At 51.0% G+C, this 9,205-nt stretch overlaps 1 protein-coding gene across 1 annotated transcript; it reads left to right on the forward strand.

Annotated features, from left to right (window-relative positions):
- Window positions 1–234: 234 nt before the first annotated feature.
- On the forward strand, window positions 235–8,071 carry KLHL35 (kelch like family member 35). The gene is made up of 6 exons (XM_043580222.1): window positions 235–1,116; window positions 2,295–2,479; window positions 4,145–4,263; window positions 4,915–5,103; window positions 6,455–6,643; window positions 7,522–8,071. The coding sequence occupies exons 1-6, from the start codon at window positions 236–238 to the stop codon at window positions 7,708–7,710; spliced, it is 1,752 nt and encodes a 583-aa protein (XP_043436157.1). The 5' UTR covers window position 235; the 3' UTR covers window positions 7,711–8,071.
- The last annotated feature ends 1,134 nt before the right edge of the window (window positions 8,072–9,205 follow it).

A 9,205-nucleotide genomic window follows, 5' to 3' on the forward strand; every position in this document is an offset into this window, starting at 1 on the left:
AGGGCCTAGCCCTTCAGGTAGGCAAGGACTAGATCACTATAGCCATTAGGGCTCTGGGTGGAGGAATGGAATGACGAGCAGCTGGATAAATGAAAGCACACGCGTTACATTCATGCACACCTGTGTGAGCAAACCAGACAAGGAACCAAGGATGAACGGACGAGGGGCCTCTGGCCCTCTCGCCAGGCCCAGCCCGGTGGATTTCTGACGCCGTTTGTGCTCTTTACCTGGCAGGATGCTGGAGGGTCCGGTGCCGGAGGAGTCGGAGCACAGGTCCCAAGGGCCGTGCGCTGGGTCTTGCCACGCGCAGCGCCTTCTGCAGACCCTCAATGCGTACCGACTGAGTGGCACCTTCACCGACGTGGTGCTGCGCGCCGGTGGCCGAGACTTCCCGTGCCACCGCGCGGCACTCAGCGCGGGCAGCGCCTACTTCCGCAGCCTGTTCGCCGCGGGGCGGCCGGAGCGCGGCCTGGCCGTAGTGCCCGTGGCGCCCGTGGCCTCGGAAGCGCCGGGCGCGGGGCCGGGCGTGGCGGCGGCGGCTCTGGCCGTGGTGCTTGACTACGTGTACGGGGCGGGCGTGCGGCTGCGCGCTGAGGACGAGGCGGCCGCCGTGCTGGCGCTCGCCGAGCGGCTGGGCGTGGCGGGCCTGCGCGAGGCCTGCGCCAGCTTCCTCGAGGGTCGCCTGCGCGCCGCCAACAGCCTGGCGCTGCGTCGCGTGGCCGCCGCCTTCTCGCTCGCCTCGCTGGCCGAGCGCTGCGGCCGCGTGCTGCGCCAGGCCTTCGTCGAGGTGGCGCGCCACGCCGACTTCCTGGAGCTGGCGCCCGACGAGGTGGCGGCGCTGCTGGCCGACCCGGCGCTGGGCGTGGCACGCGAGGAGGCCGTGTTCGAGGCGGCCATGCGCTGGGTGCGCCACGACGCGCCGGCCCGCCGCGGGCAGCTGCGGCGCCTGCTGGAGCACGTGCGGCTGCCCCTGCTGGCGCCTGCCTACTTCCTGGAGAAGGTGGAGGCCGACGAGCTGCTGCAGGCCAACCGCGAGTGCCGCCCGCTGCTGCTCGAGGCCCGCGCCTGCTTCATCCTCGGCCCCGAAGCTGGTGCGCTGCGGGCCCGGCCGCGGAGGTACGGCCCCCATTCCCTTGCCTTCCACCCTTCCGCATCCCTGGTTCTTCACTCATCCCTGTGGCATCCTTTAATCCAATCACTTAATCGTGCCTCCGGAATGAGATGCGGTCATGCATTCGGCACACATTTCATGGACTTGGTACTGGGAATGCTGCCCTTGAGTTCAGGATCCAGTGAGGGAGGGGTGGGGATCTCACACCTTACACATATCCTTTGCCTTGCCCATCCATCCATCCATCCATCCATCCATCCATCCATCCATCCATAATTCTGAGTGCTTCCCTGCGTGCAGATCTTGTACTGGGTGCCTGGGATTTGGGAATATTTGGAAATAGCATTTACCTACGAGAGCTCAGTTTAGTAAAGGCTATAAATAGGCAGGTCCTGGAAAAAAATGAGAGGCTTAGGGCCAAACCAGGAGACTTTGCATGGAGTAGTCCAAGATTGTCTGTCACCCTCCCAAGGATAGAAGACAGAACGCCTCTGTCTTCCCATACTGTGTCTCCCAACACTAATCTCAGGGCCTGGTTCAAAGAAGATGCTCAATATTTGTCAAAGGAATTAGGTACGAAGCCGGTGGCTTGGCTTGGGAATTCTGGTATGGTCAAAAGCCTGAGGGGTTGGTTAGTGGAAGGGGAGAATGCTTTGCTGAAAGGGTGATGGAATTAGTAATTAGGGAATGGGTTTAGGAGATGATTACAGTAGGAGGGAGGCAGCAGAATTAGGCAGTCTTCATTAGGGATGAAGGGCAGAAAAGGGTGAAGAGAATGAGTTAGTGGCACCCAACCTGGGCTTGCATTCCAGCTTTCTCACTTATTGGCTCCATGACTTCTGGCAAGCCAAAGTCTGTGAGCCTCAGTTTCCTCCTCTGCCAAAGGAGTTGTAATCCCTGCCTAATAATCATAAGGATTAAACAAGGTGACTTTTCTAGGCAAGGGCTCTGTAAAGATTCTTTCTCTGTAATTCAGAGGTCAGTAGATTGGGGTTAAGGATTAGTGTGACACTCTTCCCATCAAGAGCTGGAAAGGAGGTTGGAGGTGTCAGAGTCCAGCACGGGACTGGAGGACAAAAAGGCATGGAAGGGCAGCAAGTCAGTACAGTCTGGTCATCGAGAGGGTGAGGAGGGCCAAAAGTTGTGTGCGGGTTAACAGGCATTGGGCTTATCACCATGCCAGATTCATGGACCTAGCTGAAGTGATCGTGGTCATCGGCGGTTGTGACCGCAAGGGGCTCCTGAGGCTGCCCTTCACTGATGCCTACCATCCAGAGAGCCGGCGCTGGACCCCACTGCCCAGCCTCCCAGGATACATGCGCTCAGAGTTCGCCGCCTGTGCTCTGCGCAATGACATCTATGTTTCCGGTGAGGGCAGGTCCGCAGGGGGAGCCCCACAGGATTGGCTCTTTGCCTCTCTCGTGCAGGTCCCTTGTTTTAATCTTCAGTTGTGAAATGGGGGTGGGATATTCTTGATGACCTGTGGTTACTGGCTGAAGTGGCATGTAGTCCTGCAGAGCCCATCACTAGTGTGATTCCGACCTTTATTCACCAAAGTCCACTTCAGTTTGTAGTACTATTAATCACTTCTATTTAGTAGACCACATGTAGGATATTATGCTGGGCAGCTTACATTACTCAATTTCCCCTCTAGCCCCATTTCACAGAGAGGTTAAGAATTTTCCCATTATCTCAAAAATGGCAAAGCTAGGAGGAACACAGATTGTTTTGATACCAATGGATTGTGCCCTGAGATTCAGGCCCCAGAGATGTAAATAAAATAGTCCCTGCCTCCCCAGGGGTGCCCTGGAGAGGCACTGAAGACAGAGACATTTCACTTTACCACCAGACTTTTCAGCTGGATCTTGAAAATCTGGAGGGAACAGCATAGGACAGGAATGTGCAGAAAGGAAACCCAGGTACTCAGGTCTCCAAAGTGCAGATTGAGTGCATCTGGGAGAAGAAGGGAAGTATTCTGGATGAGGCAGGAAAGGGAGTCGAGTCAGGTCAGGGAAGCTTTGATTCCAGGTCTAGGCAGACAGCACTGTGGTAGGGAGCTATGGGTGTCTAGGAAGGATAAGGAGAAGAATGAACCAGAAAGGCCTCAGGGACAATCCAGGCCACACTTTATTAGTGGATAACTTCTCTAAGGCTCCTGATGGCCTGTGAGCAACCACATGTTGCTGGGCCTCTGCTGGGAATACACAGAAGCAAGAGCTATAAAACAGTGTTGGGGCTTGAGTCATGGGCTCAGGCTAAGGGATGCAGTCAGGGTTGTCCCTGGGAAGGGTGCTCCTGACAGTTGAGTCCCTGGTCAGTAACCCCGGGAGGAACGGGGAAGGAGAGTCCACGGCCTGCATTCCAGGGCCTGGCTTCATAGGCCATACCACTGCCCAGCTTCAGGGACTAGAAGTTCTGGATCTGGTCACTGATCTGGAGTGAAAGGCCATATGTGGTCTTCAACAGTGCATTCTTGGTTTCTAAGCTGCATCTGAGTTTCCTATCTCTAAACTGGGTACAGTAACACTAACACCTCATGGAGGGATAACAGACATGAAATTGTGAAGGTAAAGGCAGAAATGAGGCAGGGTTCCTAGGTCACTCTCTACCTTTACCCATCCAGAGCAGGTGGCTCTGCTTTCCCTTTGCCCCCATCACCTTCCTGATGCTTGTCTTGGGCACGCTTTGCACTCTTATATCTAGTTGAATTCTAAGTGCCCCCCACTTTGCTTCCCTGAGCACAGAGCCTGGCATACCACCATAAGGCACCAAGTGAAGATCAGCTTCTTCTCCCTGAGGCTTTCAGGCCTCTCTCCTCAAAACTCCTGCCCCTTGTCCTAACTCACACTTTCCCACCATTCAGTCAAAGCACACTGTCCAGGTGACAGGCCTAGAGCCTCACACCAGCACAGTGGGGGGGAGTCTTTCCTGCTTAACACTTCCTTTGCATCTGGGGGCCCTTATTTCTGGGTCTTGAGGGGTGCCGGGGTTAGCAAGAGGGCCTGGGGTCAACAGCTGCTTCTCTTTCCCTAGGAGGCCACATCAACAGCCATGACGTTTGGATGTTTAGCTCCCCTCTGCACACCTGGATCAAGGTGGCCTCGCTGCTCAAGGGCAGGTGGAGGCATAAGATGGCAGTCATGCAGGGGCAGGTAAGCACACCCAGCAGCTGCTGCCCTGTGAACCAAGGTACAGATTAATGGACTTACTGGGGGAAGGCCCTCTAAGACACTGTCTTTGAAAGAAGAGATCTTAGGCACCAAAAAGCAAAGCTACTTGCCTGAAGTTAAAAATAATGCTAGTGCTAATACCAATCACCATAATAGTACAGTCTAGCAGTCAGGGGTCAAAGGTGTGGGTTCTGGGCCAAACAGACTAGTTTGAATTTTGACTCTGCCACTTAAAAAAAAAAAAAAAAATTGCTCATTATCTCTATAAACTACATCCCGAACTCAGAAAAAAGAAGTGCTTCTTAGGACCACTGAAGTGAGCTGATAAACTCTCAATAAATTACTAGGTATTATTATTAAGCATCAGCCTGGTGCCAGATATTTTACAGACAGATTTAATACCCACCCCAGAGACCGATATCATTATCCCCAGTTAACAGAGGAAACATGTTCAGGGAGGTTTGGTAAGTGGATGGAGGCCACCCAGGCACTGGCAGTGCTGAGATGCACGTGATCTAGGTCTGGAGAAAGTTTCTCTGCACAGAGTGGAGCCCGTGGGGCTGGCACACACATGGCTCTGACTCCCGCTGGAAGTCGCCGCCACACCTCATCCTTGCCTGTCCTCACCCGCAGCTGTTCGCGGTGGGCGGCTTTGATGGCCTTCGGCGCCTGCGCAGCGTAGAACGCTATGACCCCTTCTCCAACACCTGGGTGGCAGCAACACCTCTCCCAGAGGCTGTGAGCTCAGCTGCAGTGGTGGCCTGCGCCGGCAGGATCTACGTGATCGGGGGCGCCGGGCAGGACGGTGTCAGCATCAACAAGGTGGGCACAGACAGGGCATTAGAGGTCTGCTGTGTGCCAGGCGCAGAACTGGCACCTTCATGTCCTCGTCCATTTTCTCACTCTTAACAACCCTGAGGAATGACCTCCTGGTTGCATCAAGGAAGTGAGTTCAGAGAGATAGATGACCCCAAGGTCACACGGTGGGTCTGACGTGAATATTTTACCTGGTGCCATAGGGGTTTCAAATACATTTTAAAAATTAAGTGAGGGCAAGGATGCGATTACTTAAAATGTTTTTCCTCCATTTAAACAACCACCACCACGCAGTACTGAAAATTTAGAAAACAGAAACAGAAAAATATCACCCATGACCCCACCACCAAAGGATAACTACTATTAATATTTTGGTACATTGCCTTCCAAGCTTCTTCTGACTCTTTGGTGTTTAAGTTTTGTGTTTACCCTTAGTAAAATTTTGCATTCTTTTTATTCTCATCTAAATGTAAGCAACTTTCCACATGCTTACAAACTCTTCACAGCCATCATTTCAATAGTTCTCTGGGTGGGTGAACCATAGTCTATCAACCAAATTTTCAGTTGTTGAACATTTAAGCTGTGAATAAAAATTATTCTTGATAGTAAATTCCTCCCTCTCCTGATGGCCTCACAAGTCTGTGGTCCTGGGACCCGAATCTTTCAAAAACTAGGATCCCTCACCCCTCCTTATTCCGACCCCATTCCCCCCCACACACGCACCTTCCTGGGGCTGGCTGGGGGAACTGCCCTTTAATACCCTTTTGTGCAGCACTGATGTATTATAGGCCATTCCAGGGGTCTCCAAGGAAACAAGTGAGGAAACAGAGTAAGGGTGAACACAGAGGTAGGATAAGCCCTCAGAAATTGTGGAAGGTGTTGTAAACACTGGTGGGGGTGGGAAGCCTGTGGGTAGCTGTAGGAATGGGGACTACAAGACAGCCCAGCTGGAATCTTGTCATGAGCTCAGAGCACCAAGAGGAGGGAAGAGAGTTGACAACGTATGCAACAAGAAATGCATCTCTATTTGGGGGGCCTGCTCTCTGAGACCTTCTCTAGCACTAATGAAGATGGTACTTCCATCTTCTGGGACACAGACCTTTCCCAGACCTTGAAGGATGAGGAGGCTTTGGACAAAGGGAGGAGTCCAGAGCTGGGGCTAGAATATGGAACCAGACTCAGCACACTTGAGGGCAGGGATAGGGGTTCTCCTCTATTCTTGCAGATGCTAGCTCAGGCCTGGTGGACACAGGTAAATGTGTCGAATGAGTCCCCCCAGCCGGAGAGATGGGAGGATGTGGGTAGCAGGGCAGTTGGGGGGTGAAGCTTCACCACAGCCCCTCCTCCTGCGCCTCAGGTACAGTGCTTTGACCCTGAGGAGGACCGGTGGAGCCTGCGATCACCGGCGCCCTTCTCACAGTGCTGTCTCGAGGCTGTCTCCCTTGAGGGCACCATCTATGTGGTTGGAGGCCTCATGAGCAAAATCTTCACTTATGACCCTGGCACAGATGTCTGGGGGGAGGCAGCTGTCCTCCCCAGCCCTGTGGTAAGTAGATGCTACTGGGCACAGCCTTGGTACTGGTGGCAATCAGGAGAACAAGGTGCCATGTCTAAGGATGTGAATCTCAGAGTTTGGGAGTCTTATCTCTGACTCCATGCTAGGCAGTTATATATAATTCCTTAGCTTTGTCCTCGTTATGATAATCAGCCACGTGTTCCACAGATAAGGAGACCAGCCTCAGAGAGGTTGAGGCCTCATCCAAGGCCACCAGTTAGGCCATATTAAGGCAGAGCATGGAACCTTAGTCCCAAGTGCTTTAGCCTTGAATGGGGGTCTTGGTCTAAATGACTCCACAGTCTCTTCTGTTCTGAAGGCCACCAGCTGGTAGCCTATTGTGGGGAGATCAGGGTGAAGGGACTTGGTAAGTTCCCCTGCCCTAGTAATATTAGAGGAGGGAGGTCCAGGCCCTAGATGTTCTGGCCCCTGCATTCCTTGTCTCCCCCATCTCCTGTCCCCTTCCCTGAAACTCCAAAGATACTACATAGGGGTGTGGTTGGATTGCTGGTCCCTGCCAGTTCTGACCTTCAGTGCTTCTAAAAGCCTGAGATTTCTGGCCTGAGTCTGAGATCCTAGAGCGGTCGTGGTGGTTGTGATTGTTATCACTGTTACTGAAGTTCTTACTATCTTCCTGGAACTATGTAAAATGTTTTAATTGCTTAACCCCATTAACTGTTAAGGCAACCCTTAGTAAGGGTCAAGCCAGAGCTTGAACTCTGATTCATCCAGTCCCTGCCTTCCTGCCGTCTAGACTGCCTGCTCATATTCTGTGGACCAGGGTTTTACTGTCTGGCCTGGCCAGCTAGGGACAGAGGGAGCTCCAGGCTGGACCCCATAGCTGATTATCTTTCTGTTTGTCCACCCAGGAGAGCTGTGGCTTGACTGCGTGTGATGGGAAGGTCCACATCCTTGGTGGGCGGGATGATCTTGGGGAGAGCACCGACAAGGTCTTCACCTTTGATCCCAGCAGTGGGCAGGTGGAGGCCCAGCCATCCCTACAGCGCTGTACCAGCTCCCATGGTTGCATCACCATCATTCAGAGCCTGAGCAGGTGACACAGACTTGAACAGCCTGAGCCAGGAAACAGAGAAAGGAAGGAGAACTTGGGTTCACCACTGCTCCCCTCATGGCTCCTCCATGTAAATAGCCCCTTAACTTATTGCTGCCCTCCCTTCTCATAGAAATAAAACCTTCAAAGGTTGGGTCTGTGTTCCAGCTCAAGCCTGCTTTGCCTGGAGAAGTAATGCCCAACATCTACTCCCTGAATTGACTCTTTACAAAGCACCTTCATATATCCACCTTCATGATGGCAGTATGGACATATTAAAAAAAATTATGAAACATTTCATGCATAAAAAGAATATATTTTTATACAGCTTAAGAATTATAATAAAGTAAATATCTGTGTTTCCACCATCTAGCTTAAGAAACAGATCTTTACAAATGCCTTTGTAGGCACCTCCATTCCTAAACCCATTCCTTCCCACATCTATCCCAAAGGTAATCACTGTCTTTACATTTGAGATTATTGGCATTTTTGAAACTTTTAATAAGCTAGTTATTAATATTTGTATTTTACAGAGAAGGAACTGCATTAAAAAGATGAGAATCACCCAAGATCATATACTTAGTAAGTGGCGGAGTCCATGACTCAAGATTTCATGAAGCTTCAGGAATCCATGAAGCAGTTCTGGTCAGGATGGTTCTCTTTTTCTAAACTACCTTCTCCAATTCAAACACTTAGCAATGACAGATAAATGCCAGACAACTAAAAAGACAGAGGCTTAATTGTTGGTGGGAATGCAAACTGGTGCAGCTATTCTGGAAAACATTGGGGAAGGTCTTCAAAAAATTAAAAATAGAATTACCCTAAGACCCAGCAGTAGCACTGCTAGGAATTTATCCAAAGGATACAGGAATGCTGATTCGTAGGGGCACATGTACCCTAATGTTTAATAGCGCTATCAACAATAGCCAAATTACAGAAAAAGCCCAAATGTCCACCAACTGATGAATGGATAAAGAAGATGTATATATATACAGTGGAATACTACCATTTGCAACAATGTGGATGGAACTGGACGGTATTATGCTAAGTGAAATCAGTCAGAGAAAGACAGATACCATGATTTCACTCACATGTGGAATTTGAGAAACTTAACAGATGATTATAGGGGAAGGGAAGGAAAAATAAGATAAAAAAGAGAGGGAGGCAAACCATAAGAGACTCTTAAATACAGAGAACAAACAGGGTTGATGGGGGTGGGGGGTTGGGAAAATGGGTGGTGGGCATTGAGGGTGGGGAAAATGGGTGATGGGCACTGAGGAGGGTACTTGTTGGGATGAGCACTGGGTGTTGTATGTAAGTGATGAATCATGGGAATCTACTCCTGAAGCCAAGATTACACTGTATGTTAGCTAACTTGACAATAAATAAACAAGTAAACAAATAAATGTAAAATAAAATAAAGACAGAGGCTTAGGCTTATAAGTAAGTAAACATGTCCGAGGATCAGAAACAGAATTATAAAACCATGAGGAAGGGAGAAG

This window comes from Prionailurus bengalensis, chromosome D1 (assembly GCF_016509475.1).
Source record: "Prionailurus bengalensis isolate Pbe53 chromosome D1, Fcat_Pben_1.1_paternal_pri, whole genome shotgun sequence".
NCBI lineage: Eukaryota > Metazoa > Chordata > Mammalia > Carnivora > Felidae > Prionailurus > Prionailurus bengalensis.

Coding starts and splice junctions, on each gene's coding strand:
- KLHL35 (XM_043580222.1), top strand. CDS start 236: ATGCTGGAGGGTCCGGTGCCGGAGGAGTCGGAGCACAGGTCCCAAGGG. Junction 4,264..4,914: donor TGGCAGTCATGCAGGGGCAG/GTAAGCACACCC, acceptor CCTCACCCGCAG/CTGTTCGCGGTGGGCGGCTT. Junction 6,644..7,521: donor CTGTCCTCCCCAGCCCTGTG/GTAAGTAGATGC, acceptor TTGTCCACCCAG/GAGAGCTGTGGCTTGACTGC.